Here is a 14552-nt window from a genome sequence, read left to right on the forward strand (position 1 = left end):
ACATCTTAGCATCTTAAAACATCATATATAATTCACATAAATACTCATATAACAATATCACATTGATAATATTAACATCAACATGACAGCACACAATTAATTCATGATATATCATCGTATTCAAGTATCAACAATTCATCATGCATCTTTGTAAGAACATAAATAATCATGCACAACATATTTTCATGTCAAACCAAGGCTACTGGAAAGATATCACAATTATCAACAACTTTCATGTCTACAACAAAGATCAATTCTAAACAGAAACATATGAACAAAACGCAAAAACATGAAATAGAGAATGTTGTCACCGTACAATTTCGCTAAGACCTCCTTGGAGTATTTTCATCATAACTCAAAAACTAAAAATCATATTCACGTCAAACCAAAGCCACTGGAAAGCTAACAAAATTATCTAAAACTTTCATGTTTACGCCTAAGACCAATTCTGTACCGATCAATACCAGTTTTCATTTTAAATTCGGAAACGTTGTGCTGAAAGTCCATAAAAATTCACTGTGACCTACGTGCAGTAATTTGACCATAACTCAAGTTCTATAAATCGTTTTGACGTGATACAAACGGCATTAGAAAGCTAACATCCATACCTACGACTTTCATGTTTACACCTAAAGCCAATTCAAAACTGAAATGTGTGAAAAAGATGCAAAAACATGAAACAGAGAATGCTGTCAAAGATAGCTCTCGGGAAAACTTCATTTTTCATCCCAAAATCCCAATTTTGAATCCCCTAAGCCCAAATTTGGTCCCAAAGTTTGTTTAAACGTTTCTAGATATGAAAAGACACCCAAATCCATATAAAACTTGAACTAAAACACCCTTTCAACAAAAATCACCATTTTACCCATTTTTCATGAAAACCTTCAAGAACAACATAAATTCACTTCAAGTTCTATGATTATGATTACCCATTGCATCAATCATTAACAAAAACATATCATAACAATAATAGCAACAAGCAGCCATGAATTCATCAACAACAACGTTATATTTCATCAATTTTGAGTGAAACCTAATTTCTCTAATCATCAAAATCAAACAACAACAACCATTAATTCTCAATTCTTCACTTAAACCCTAATTCTCGATCTCTCAAAAACTCTTCCTACAACTCGTTAAATCTAATCGTTAGAATCATACACATAATAAGATTGAATGCTAGCCTCATCCTTACCTTAGAATTATCGATTGGCAGCCCTTCGATTGGCAGCCCTTCTCTCTTCTCTTTGTCTTCTCTTCTCTTCTCTTCTCTTCTCGTCTCTTCTCTCTAAACCTTGTTTTCTCCAAAAACTGATCGTACGTTTCTATGTCTTTCTAAACCTAACTTCTCTTATTTATAACCCCTCATCTAATTTCTCTTACACCTCAAAATTACTCTTTTCCTCATAATCTTATTTATTTCTAAATTAAATATATATCTCTCCCACTTAATAATATTAATACACCAAATAACAAATATACCTCTTCACTGAATAACAAATATATTTCTACACCAGATAACATATATATTTCCACACAAAATAACAAATATATTTCTACACCAAATAACATATATATTTCTACACAAAATAACAAATATATTTCTACACCAAATAACATATATATTTCTACACAAAATAACAAATATATCTCTACATCAAATGACAAATATATTTCTACACAAAATAACAAATATATCTCTACATCAAATAACAAATATATTTCTACACAAAATAACCCCACAACTTAATATTTATTTTATTTTCGAATCTTATTTTATTAAACAATAAAATAAGTCACAATGTCTCATAAATTTCTCTAAAATCATATAAATCACATAAATCTTATAAATCACACTAATCATATAAATATATTCTAAAACTCATTTAAAATAATTAAATAATCGAAACGGGCGTTACAACGGTCGTATCGGGAAACACTACGTCGCGGTGGTCGTGGTAACGCCGGAGGTATGCATCACCACCGCAGTGCTTGTGACTGATTTTGAAGATTGCGGAGAAGATTACAGAAGTTGGTGGTGTTGTTGTTCTTACTAATTAGGTTTTTTCTTTTGTTGTTTTGAACAATTTTAAGTTATTTGTTTTTGTAGATTTGAACTTGAGATTATGTTGGTTTTGTATTGGTTTAATCATGGGGATGAATGAGAAGAAGAGGGTGAATTGGTTTCTGGAGAGGGAGGAAGAAAGAAGAAGAAGAAGAAAGGGGTATTTTTGCCTTTTCACATGGTTTGAGTCTCATTAAGGGCAAAAATGTCATTTCATATCAGCTTTGCTAAGGTGGCTTGAGTCATACCCAGTCAGTACTTGCCACGTATGCGCCACGTTGCTAATTACCTTCCACCTCATCAAAAAAATCTAATTAAGACCCAATTTCAAATGATTAATATTTGTAGGGGCAAATTGGAAGGATTAGTAACTTTAGGGACGAAATTTCAAATGACATATATTTGCAGGGATGAAATGCCTATTTAAACCTTGATTTTATTTTTGTCCCTAAATTTAAACACCTTTTCAAATTACTAGATGCATTTATTATTTTTTTCCTAAACATATCCCTAATTAATACTACTATCTTGTCTTGAAATATGAAAAGTCAAATTTAATACACATACAAACAAAGGACAATTTCGTAATATTAACACACAAAACAGACACATTAATTACACTGACAATTTTTTTTTGAAAAATGTGAAAAGGCAATGGATGCCTACTAATACTCTTTTGTCAAAAAAGAGTCAACTAATTCGAGAAAGTTCCAATTTGAGCATTCACAACGTGAACCGTAATTTTCCCGGGAAGATGACTTCATCAAACTATATAAACCCCACACTGCTCAATTTTTGAATTTTCAGTTAGTTACAAATCACACACTCCATTCACACACTTCCCGCGTTCCATTCCTTCTCCTCTCACACTTCTCTCTTCCACACACCGACGAATTCTTCTGATTCTTCTTCCTTTCTCAGGTTTCTCTCTCCTTCTCCACGCAAATCTACCTCTGAATTTTACGAATCTGAGCGAAAAATCCTTTCACATTTTCTTCGATGAATCTCAATTTATCCTTTTCTATGCTCGATTTTCATCTCAGATTTGTCAAATCCATCAATTGTGCGAAATATTCTGTATCCAGAAGAATTTTATTTTTCAAACGTTTTTGTCAAATTCGCAATTTATCTCGCATTTTTCTTCCAGATTTGTGTTTGTTGCTATGAATTTAGTTGTATTGGATAATTATTGATATCTTTAGTGAAGATGTTCTTCATTTTTACGATTTATAATCTTCTAAATTCATTTTCCAGCTTGAAATTTGCTGATACCTTTTCCGATTCACAACGCGAAGGATCAGCGAACTAGAGAGATGTTGAATTAAGTGATAACAGATATTTTGAAGTTCTTAGGTTACTCATCATTTCCAGCAATATTTGATGGAATCATCGGTTCATTTTTTTTTTTAAATTTTAATTAATTGAAATTAGTGATGTTGTTAATTTTTTAATTACGAAATTGACCTTCATATTTTGAGTTTTTTGTCAAGATTATTTTCATGCTTGATTTTGAAATTTTGTTGTGTTACTCTGTATCTCTATTGTAGTGTATGGAAATTACTTGCAATGTACAGTGATTGGTGATTATACGCAATGTTATATATTATTTGCTTGATAGTGTTTTCTTAAATTTTATTGATCTCTTACTTTAGAACTGATGTTCTATTTTCAACTCGTTATTGTGCAGTTAACTCCGCGTTCCTATCATGGATTCATATTCTTTGAAGTCCGTGTTCGATTTGCCTCAACCTTTTCAATCATGTTTTAGTTTCAGGTACTATACACTTTTCTTTTAATATGTGAGAGATATTGTAGGTTGCTGCTAGATAAGCTTGGCTGCCTCAAAGCTTTTAACCTGTATCATATTTTACTAAGATACATCGACACCGATAATAATTTGAGAAAATAAATTAATTGGATGTAAACACATGTGTTGGTACCGACGCGTGTCAGACATGGGGACACACCTAATCTTAGAGGTGTCTGTGCTTCAGAGATCATATTAGGAGATGGTGCTCATTTAGTACATATCTTTGTGACATAACATAATAATTGATGATTTTTCAGTACAATTTCAAACATCTGATAGTAATGGATTAGAAAAGAATACGCATTTAAAGTGATCTCACACCGGTTCTTACATTAGTTTAATGATTAACACTCTATGTTGTGTGGTATACAGATATTTTAATTCACTCCAGAGTGAATGCTTTCCTACCTGTTACTACTCTGATGTAAACATGGTTATCTCTGCTCCGACCGGAAGTGGTAAAACAGTACTCTTTGAGCTTTGCATTTTGAGGCTTCTCTCCAGGTCCATATCATCCGAGGGAAGATTCATACATGTGAAGGGATCTCTGAAAACAGTAAGTAATTTCTCACAAAATTCCGTCTCTGAAAACTTTTCAATTAGTAATATTTCTTTGGAGTAGTATTGATTTGTGTTCAAGAAAGGTAAAACTGGTAGACAGGTTCTCTTTCTTCTAGTGTCAGTGGTGTAAACCCAGTACTTTTTTGCCATAAAGAAGACTGATATTGTATTTGGTGCATAAAACACAGTCTACACTTTTGTACGGTGAATCACTGACTCATTTGAAGCTTACAACTTGAAATCTATTTTAATTATCATGCCTCGTTAACTAATTATTGGTACGGTTATCTTTTTACTTGGTGTCAAGATCTATATTGCCCCATCTAAGGCTTTAGTTCAGGAGAAGGTCCGTGATTGGAATCAGAAATTTGGACCATGGGGGATTTGTTGCCTAGAGCTGACAGGTGACAATGAATCTTACACTCCAAGAAATATAAATGAAGCAGATATCATTCTAACCACTCCAGAGGTCAGTATTCAAATGAGAGTTATCTAAACATAAGTATACCAAGACACTTTAATCTTTAGTGTACTTTCCTGTTTCTTTTTTCTTCTTTGAAATATTAAATGGACATGGATTTCAAAGTAATCATAAATTATGATGTTTATGCACATATTCCTCAATCCAAAGAGACACAAGAAACATTTATTTTTCCTGTCAGACTGACACACACACTATGACTGATTTGTTGACACTATGAGGTGGCTAAAGTTCATTTTTAAATGAACAGAAATTTGATGCAGTGTCGAGATATGGTATAGAAAGCGGTGGTTTGAGCTTTTTCAGTGACATAGCACTTCTACTAATTGATGAAGTCCATCTGTTGAATGATCCACGTGGAGCTGCGCTGGAAGCAATTGTTAGCAGAATAAAAATTATTTCTTGCAATCCAAAAATGAAATTAAATCCACTGGCTCAGGTCCGCTTCCTCGCTTTATCAGCAACAATTCCAAATATTGAGGATCTAGGTATTTTTCTTTTTCACTTGATGTTGTCACAAGAGTTATAATAACATGTAAACAACCATGGGAAAAATTTCATGCAATATACTTACTATTGCAGCTAAATGGCTCCTGGTTCCTGACCAAGGGATCAAAAGGTGATTTTCCACCTCCATATTCATTATATGACTTTATACTATAATGCTCCAAGTCAATATCCAAAGATATATTTCCTATTGAATGTACACAGGTTTGGAGAAGAAATGAGGCCAGTAAAGCTGACAACCAAGGTTTTTGGTATGCTAGTAAATTTAACATATTCATAACTGAACCAGTTTCATATTGTTTTCATTCATTGAACTAATACAAATTAGAAAGTCTACATAACCAAGTTTTATGGGGTTTTCTCAGCAGGAAAAAAAGAAGATACCAACAAAACACACCAAATTTGAATTTGTGAATTTTTTATTGTATTAGTCAATGTCTTGAGCTTTAGCCTGTAGTACTGGCAGTCACTTCAATCCATTTATTGTAGTTTACTACCAAATTTATGCAGGCTATGCTCCAGCCAAGAATGACTTTCTATTTGAGAAGGTTGGTTTGAAGTTGACTAACTCACATAGTATCAATATTTTTAAAATATCCATTCTATCATTTAATTTATCTTAATTTCTGTTTTAAACTACCATGCAGCGCCTTCAAAACTATATTTTTGGTAAGCAGTGTAATTCAGTGTACAAGTTAGCGGCTTTCTTCTTTGTAACTTTTCTTTGCTATTAACATTTCTACATAAGAAGAAAAATCATCCTTCTTTGTGTACAATGGATTTCAGATATTCTCATGCAATACTCCAAAGGGAAATCTGCGCTTATATTTTGTTCAACAAGAAAAGGAGCTCAAGAAGCAGCTCAGAGACTCGCTCAAATTGTCATGAATTTTGGTCAATCAAATCCTTTCATTAAGAGCAGAGAACAGCAAGATCACCTGAGGGAGGCTTCTATGTCACTTAGCGACAAACAAATGCAATCATATATTCTTTATGGTGGTATGTTATTTTTTTATTGGAAATTAGCTATGGCATTTTATTAATATTAACTTAAGCAATACAAAGTGAAATATGCCCAAAAGCCTTGCAACGGGGGCTGAAGTATGACCGCATTAGCTAACAAGGGAGCAATAATATTGTCTTGTCGGCCAATGAATTTAACAAAATAGTTTGTTTTCAGTTGGTTATCACAACGGTGGGCTTTGCCACAAAGATCGCAATATTGTGGAAGGCCTTTTTCTCAAAGGTGACATCCAAGTACTTTGCACCACAAATACACTAGCCCATGGAATCAACCTTCCAGCGCATACAGTGGTTATTAAATCAACACAACACTTGTATGTTTTATTTTCTAAATGTTTTATGCAACTCATTGAAGTTATTTAGAAAACAAATTTTATCCCTCCACTTTTTGGAAATCAACTTATTGTAATGTTTATTATTTCCAGCAACAAGGAAAAAAGTCTTTACATGGAGTATGACCGCTCCACTATATTGCAGGTTTGCTTATTAAGATACCTTATGATAGTTTTAGGTTATCTACAAACAGTATTGCAAAATTACAAGTGATGAGTAATTATTTATTCATAAGTGTAGGTTTTACTTAATTTGAATCTTGCATCAATAGATGTATCAGCTGTATAGAAGTATGGCACAGACAATTAACCTATCAGTTGTATAGAAGTATTGCATATTAATCCGATAGACTTTGATTAAGATGTGCATTTTGTTTTATTTAATTTATTCTTAATCCAAATAGCCAATAGATTTTGATAGCTTATTGCATTAATTATATGACTGTACTTGTCAATTAGTTGCTTGCTTTGAGAAAGTCGTATCTGAGCATCTGCCATGCAAGATTATTATTTTTTAATAGGGGATGAGATAAATTATTATTAATTAAAGTGACATCAGTAGTTATTCACTTATTTGACAACCATCCTTGAGGAAGTTTGAACTTCGTCCCTTGAAGTTACATGATCATACTCTTACTACTACTACTACTACTACTAGGCGACTCCAATGCAAGAAAATTAAGAATACTAAATAGAGGTGAGCCATACCTTTGCCACATTAGATAAGAACTCTTCACTCTGATTGGATAAAGTTTAGAACAACTTTTGCAACAAAAAGTGACATTTGCAAAGGAGAGTGAGACACAATAATATTATTAACGCTGCAAGAACATGCTCTACTGTGGGTACCATTCTTACATGTGGAACATGTTCAAATGTAAAAATCCATTATTTGACAATGCTCTTTCATTTAAGAGCTGCACTTAAAACACAAACAATTACAACATATGTTTACTTTGTTCAATTCTTTCAGTCTGACAATGACTATCTCAAAAGGTAATGGCCGGGACCAATATGTTGGTACCTCAATGCGCACGTAATATTCCGAGTGCATTAGTTCTCCTTTTTGTGGAAATCTGAACAAAAAATTGTGTAAAAGTGCATTCTATTTTGTTTAGAAGTGCACCGCTATTTGTTTAAAAGTACACTTTCGAACAATTTACGTTGTTTGAAATTGCTTTTCTAAAAATTTGAAGATTTTTTAGTAACGAAAATGGGATAACAAGTAGTGATTTCTATCTTTCTTTTAATTGGCGTATGACTAACTTGAGTAGTGACCCACCCAACAAATCAAAGCTTGAGTATTAGTTGCACTCTTTGATTGATAATATATCATTTTGGGCTAAAGTTTTTATTGTACAGATGTCAGGAAGGGCAGGCCGACCACCATTCGATGATACAGGCATGGTTATAATCATGACAAGGAGAGAAACGGTGAACTGTTCTGCAGAACGCTTTTCAACTTCTACATTCCCAAAGTTCTTCAGTTTTGATCACTTACTCTTTTCTTTCTCATGTGCTCTTCTTTTTTCTTGCATTTTCTTGTACTCCAGGTTCATTTGTATGAGAATCTCTTAAGTGGGTGTGAAGTAGTGGAATCGCAGTAAGATAGCCTCTTTCTAAGTTGCTAATTGATATAATATAACATACTTTAATGTTGCTCATGTTCTATAAACATTTTTGTTTATCCTAGATTACTCTCATGTGTGACGGAGCATTTACTTGCCGAAATAGTTCAACTGACAGTATCTGATATTACAAAAGCAATTGAATGGATGAAATGCTCATACTTGTATGTTAGAATGAAAAGGGTAAGTGAGTACGGACTTCTTTTACTTTTGTCTTAGTTTCTGCCATCCCATCTGATCGTAAAATTTATGCACAAGAAGAATCCTGAGAACTATGGAATTAAGAAGGGAATTTCTGACGATCGTTTAGAGAAGCATGTGCAAGGTACAATTTTCACCATCTGATTATCTTTTATAGCTTTCTACTTCTTATTGTCTCCCTTTCTATTTCACCTAGATAGTTTTCCCCCTATTTCCTTCTATAAGTTACTGAAACCATCTTATCTCAGATATTTGTGTTCAGAAAGTTAACGAATTATCACAGTATCAAATGGTATGGATTGATGAAGATGGTTTCCTCTTGAGACCATTAGGTATTGATTTATTCCAGAATAATGATATTCCTTAAATATTTGTGAAAATCCAACTGGATGCTGATATTTTTACTTTTCCTACCTTAGATCCTGGAAGGTTAATGACAAAGTACTATTTGAGATTTGACACCATGAAACAAATAATGCGGACTCCTGAAAGCTGCAGTTTAGAAGATGCTCTTCGTGTTGTATGCTTTGCCGAAGAAATTGCATGTGCGGATATGTGTTGAAACTTTTTGAATTAGGACAAATTGTTTCGGCATTAAACATTGACACAATTATTTACTGGAAAATGAAGGGATACAGCTCAGGCGCAATGAAAAGAAGATCTTAAATGATATCAATGCAGACAAAGATGGCCGGCTTCGATTTCACATTCTTGGAGATAAAGGAAAAAAGAAAAAGCGCATTCAAACAAGAGAAGAAAAGATATTTATTTTAGCAAATGACTGCTTAACCGGTGATCCTTCAGTGCATGAACTATCTCTAATTCAGGTAAGTATTGTAACATCAGTATTTTTTGGTACAGATCAATATACTTATGTCTTGGTGATTCAACAAACTCCTGTTACAGGACATAAATTCTATATGCTCAAATGGATGCAGAATTGCAAAGTGCATGAAAGACTATTTTGTTTATAAAAAGAATTTCAAAGGAGCTGTGAATTCAGCCCTTCTAGCCAAATCATTTAATCAGAAACTTTGGGATGATAGTCCATACCTTTTAAAACAGTTGCCTGGCATTGGGATGGTCACAGCAAAGGTGATATGAATTGATTTTATTTATTTTATTAATGCATATAATAATTGCTAATATCTTATGCACTATATCATTTAATTTGTCGATGTTCTTAATTTGATGCTCTATTCAGGCACTGCATTCAATGGGAGTTAAATCATTTGAAGCATTCGCTGAAGCTGATCCGAGGAAAATAGAGCTAGTGACTGGTCGAAAATACCCATTTGGTAACCATATTAAGGATTCTCTCTTGTCTCTACCTCCAAAAGTTGATGTGAAGCTTACGGAAATCGAAAGCCATACACATGGAAAGTCCAAGCTTGTAGTAACATTGACTAAGATATCACAGTCAGGGCAGTTAGCAAAACGACATTATGCTGATATGGTGTGTTATCTGAATGTTTTCTTAGAATACTTTTCGACATTTAATAATTTAAATAAGTTTCTCAAATTTCTTTCTCACAGATCATTGGTTTGGAAGAAGACAACACTATTCTCTTTCATGAAAAAATTAGGTGATGATGATTTACAGATTCAGATTTTATGACTTGATAGTGTACACATATTAAAAGAGTTTCTATCAAACATGTCTACTTGATGATATTGACTAATTAGTATTTAGTATTATCGCACTATATTTGTGTGAGTTGTTGTTTCCTCATCTAATCACAGTTTAATCTTATGCAAATCGTTGTTGCAGGGTTGATCAGTTCTCCAGGTACATGAATTAACCCTGACTTTATATTTGCAGTAAAAATAATTTAAGTTAGAGGGTATCCATATTGGAGATTAGGACATTGAAATTTTTTTAAATAGGATATCCTTCGAACCTTGAAAATTAAACTAACCACTAACTTATTAATATTTGTGTCTAAGAAAATATTTTAACTGAAGCATGTTAAGAATTTTAATTTGTCGATTGTCACTGATATATAAAAGAAGTCATTGCATTACATCGTTATAATATTATGGTCATTGTACTTGTAAAAAAAAAAAAAAGCTTGAGAATTTGCTTCCATGGAAGTTGTAAACATTTAAGATATCTTTATGGACTGGTGTGGATATCGTAAACACTTACATTACTGCATATTACATATACAATTTGTGTTGCGTGTAAAATGAATAAATCAATTAACTATTACTGCCAACATAAATCAATTTGTGTTCTGCTATTTATTTTTTTTACTTTCCAAGACATATTTCAGTCTGAGATCATTATGTTTTCATTTTACAGCCCATATAGCACTACAATTCTTGTGCCCGTCTCACAAGGGAAGCAGACTATCAAAGCCAATTTTATATTTGAGGAATACAGTAAGAAGTGGTTAATAAACTTATCCAAAATAGTTAGTCTACATTGTGGAATTATGACTCAATTCTTCAGTTTCTTTTTCATACAGTTGGTATTGATGTCCATCAAAAGCTTTTCTTTATGAAAGAGATAAGTTCAGATGTGATTTTAAAAAGAAACAGGAAGCAGGCTTCTTTTCCTCCACCTGAAGAGATATTTGTAAAAGAAGATGATGACAGGAATGTAAATCATATACAGCAGGAAGAGACAAGCACTTTGAGCAAGGATAAGGAGGAAAGTAATTCCATGTAAGTCATCTTCACTTGAAATGTCTGACATAAATATTTATCCTTTTGTAAGTTAAGTATAGGATTTTGAAGACATCGAATATTTATGGTGCTCTTTATTTGCAGTCCCACTTTCAACCTTTTGGATGAAATGTTTGAGGAAGGTACCACTCCTAATATGATTTTACTAACTTCTAGGATTCTTAAAAACATTCTTATCTTCACCATCTAATTCTGTCATTTTGTATGGAAGATGAGTGTGTTCCCGAGGTTGAAGAAGACAAATTCAAAATCATCACTGAGAAAACAGTATTTGATCACATACGGGAGAAAGCAAAAAACTTTTCTCTCCTATCTTCATTTGAAAATATTCGCTGCCCACCAGTGGAGGTCCTTCTTGGAAGAAATCATGCCCGTGAGAAGTGGTCTAACCATGGTCGTGAGAAGACGTCTTACCATGGGCATGAAGTAGTTGTCTTGGATGATGATGACAACAAAGTTCCAGGACAAACTGATGTCAATTTTCAGGCTGATCTCAGAAAAGCAGAACAGGAAGATATCAACCTTAGTCTGACTTTAAATGATCACAATATAGCTGTAAACTCAGAAAACATAAGCAGTGTAGTTGATACAGGTACACCTTTTCACTAGCTGTATAGTTGATACAATCCTTTTTTTCTCTTTTTAATGTCATCATTGTTTCTTTTTATTACTGAAGGTGTTTTCTTCCCTGAACCTAAAGCAAGAAGCTATGAAAATGCAACTGAAGAAACAATATTTGACCATATAAAGAGAAAATCTAAGGATTTTCCCCAGATAAGTAAGCTTGATTGCATGGAGACGGCTATCCAGAAAACTGAGTTCTCAAAGAATCACCCCAATTATTTGAAAGCTGCTTTAGGTATGGTAGGAGAGACAAATTTCTCAGACATGGTCACTGGTAGTATGCTTACTTCAGATATGAAAACTGCTGATGTGGAAAACTATTCATCTGGTTTTCAAGTTGGCACTTCTGTTGATCACAAGAAATCAGAAGATTCTTGTTGCACAGATGGAGTAGTAAATATTTCTAAGGGCGTTTCAAGCACCAATTCTGTTCAATCGTCAAATTTCGTTCCATTTATTGGTTTTCCAATGTCTAAAGAGAAAAATTGGTCATCAGATTTTGGAAGCTTTGAACAGAGAAGTAAGAAGCAGCGTTGCTCGCTGATAGAATCAAAAGAAGAGAAGTTAAATTCATGTGAAATAAGAAGACAGTGCTGTTTTTTGGAAACTACAGGCCAAATGAATCAAATGGAGCCATCTCTCGGGTTTAAAAGTGTGTTCTCTTTTCTCTGATTTTCTTTTACAACTGAACAACTGTAATAACACCAAGGATTTGTACTGCTTCAGCAAACTGGTAGAACTTGGCAATACATGGCTGCAGTTATAGGCATGCATGCCTATGTTGTCCATTACATCTGAAATAAATTTAACATTGTCGAAAATATATAGTGCTTCTAAATGAAATAACGAGGAAAATACACTCACTTCCTCTTATGTTTGGCTGAATAGCACAAACATTCTCTTTACCTTTCAAAATGCAACAACCTTCCTCGGTTATCACGATGTTAGTGATCCGTTTGGTTCGAACCTCCCTCTGCTTTCATTTTTAGTAGCATAAATATATATCATAATTATTCTCTACGATTTTTAATATTATGAAAATATTAAATGGTTTTTTCATTTTCGATATCAATAACTAAACAATGTTCAACCATTCATATAATTTCACATTCAATTCTTTCATATATTAATAGCGGAGAAAACTCTTTCTAAGTGTAGTAGTTGTTGATTGTATCAAAGATAACTTCAATAACGAATAGAACATGTTTTATGATCTCCATTAGTTTTAGTTTTATAGAAATATAGCTAATCCTATCTAATTTTAGAAATACACATGTATAATAAATATGTTTTATCAACTCATATGAAAGTTAGCATAAAGGATGTGTACTTCTTTCCTGTATAGTACGATAGTGTTTTCATCTATGGTACATGGTTAATTTGGATGGAGGATTTTGGAGGAGAGGGAAATACTTTGTATTTTTAAGTTATGAACAAAATAAAAGATTTTTAAAATTAAATGTGGTTGAAATACTATATGATTATTTATCATGTTGTATTTAAATTTTCAAAAATATTAAATATATTTTATTTTAAAATATACACTTAGCTCTTCCCTCCAAAAATCCCCTCCCATTTGTTAAGGATACTAACATAAAATTATTAGGTTGAAAAATGATATACTCAACCTTCTGACTTTAAAAATCTATCTATTCATTACACCAAAAAAATTGCTCCATCCAATGATCATTTGCACACTTGTAAACATGATCATTTATATCCCTTAAAAAAATAATTTATTTAAACATTTATACTGATGAAAGATATAAGATATACGAATCATGATCCGACGGTTGCTGACAAAGAAATTTTCATCTCAAGGTAACATAAAGGACGTGTGATTCTTTTAATTTGGATTTAAGTGTGTGGATATAATATGTATATTAACAAGACAGAAGCTATAACAAGAAGTCAGGATGGCCGAGTGGTCTAAGGCGCCAGACTCAAGTTCTGGTTCTCGTGAGAGAGCGTGGGTTCAAATCCCACTTCTGACATTTTTCATTTTTTATCTCATTATTTGTGATTTCGTTTTGGTCATTTTAAGCAATAATCTAAAATTTAATTTAATTAAACACATAGCATTAAGAACTAAGCAGCGACCGTCAGATTAATTTAAATCATTTTAATCAGTTTGACATCCACTATTTTTTTTTTTGGGCAAAACATCTACTAAAAAGTTGAAAAGAAAATATTAGACATTTTTTATACAATTTTATTTGATAATTTTTTGTTTTAAGTAAAAAAATGCAGAGTATGGGGATTATGTTCCCGTCCAAGATAAGGAAAACCTTGGGTTCAATAAACATTACAAAAGAATTTATATTTACATCTCTCAAATGAGAAAAATGTCTTTTTAACATTAGATCAAACTTTTGGAGGTTTAAATCCTTTATTCTAATTTTAATGGAATGCTATCAAATTCATTTTTCAACAATAAGTTTATATTTAAAGATAGAGATAATAATTCTTAAAATTTAGATTTAGTTTAACTCAACCTTACAAAATGGAGTTATAAGTTGAGAATCGCCTCTTCGTGATATGAGTGACTTGATAGCGGAACACTTATAATTTGAAAGGTTAAACAAAATTAAGATGAAAAAATTGATATTTGCCGTGAATATTTAGAATA

General features: G+C 32.5%; 1 protein-coding gene and 1 non-coding gene across 3 annotated transcripts; both read left to right on the forward strand.

Moving 5' to 3' along the window:
- The first annotated feature begins 2786 nt into the window (after positions 1–2786).
- Positions 2787–12817, forward strand: RCK (DNA helicase ROCK-N-ROLLERS). Of its 2 annotated transcripts, XM_085726392.1 has the most exons (28): positions 2787–2986; positions 3753–3839; positions 4248–4431; positions 4744–4905; positions 5168–5405; positions 5500–5536; positions 5629–5675; positions 5935–5972; positions 6072–6093; positions 6211–6423; positions 6605–6761; positions 6873–6924; positions 8142–8213; positions 8333–8382; positions 8473–8590; positions 8669–8732; positions 8857–8940; positions 9028–9153; positions 9239–9435; positions 9515–9703; positions 9813–10064; positions 10145–10194; positions 10380–10397; positions 10914–10993; positions 11080–11278; positions 11384–11421; positions 11511–11891; positions 11976–12817. In XM_085726392.1, the coding sequence occupies exons 2-28, from the start codon at positions 3772–3774 to the stop codon at positions 12593–12595; spliced, it is 3756 nt and encodes a 1251-aa protein (XP_085582518.1). In that variant the 5' UTR covers positions 2787–2986; positions 3753–3771; the 3' UTR covers positions 12596–12817. The 2 variants fall into 2 exon arrangements, with proteins under 2 accessions (XP_085582518.1, XP_085582519.1); XM_085726393.1 differs by lacking the exons at positions 5935–5972; positions 6072–6093 and having other exon boundaries at positions 2848–2986.
- A 1016-nt stretch (positions 12818–13833) lies between these two features.
- On the forward strand, positions 13834–13917 carry TRNAL-CAA (transfer RNA leucine (anticodon CAA)). The gene has a single exon. It is a non-coding gene; the product is annotated as a tRNA-Leu (tRNA).
- The last annotated feature ends 635 nt before the right edge of the window (positions 13918–14552 follow it).

Source organism: Medicago sativa, chromosome 7 (genome assembly GCF_051527215.1).
Source record: "Medicago sativa cultivar Bolivia chromosome 7, Bolivia_mono, whole genome shotgun sequence".
Lineage (NCBI taxonomy): Eukaryota > Viridiplantae > Streptophyta > Magnoliopsida > Fabales > Fabaceae > Medicago > Medicago sativa.

Coding starts and splice junctions, on each gene's coding strand:
- RCK (XM_085726392.1), top strand. CDS start 3,772: ATGGATTCATATTCTTTGAAGTCCGTGTTCGATTTGCCTCAACCTTTT. Junction 3,840..4,247: donor CAATCATGTTTTAGTTTCAG/GTACTATACACT, acceptor TGTGGTATACAG/ATATTTTAATTCACTCCAGA. Junction 10,994..11,079: donor TTTTATATTTGAGGAATACA/GTAAGAAGTGGT, acceptor TTTTTCATACAG/TTGGTATTGATGTCCATCAA.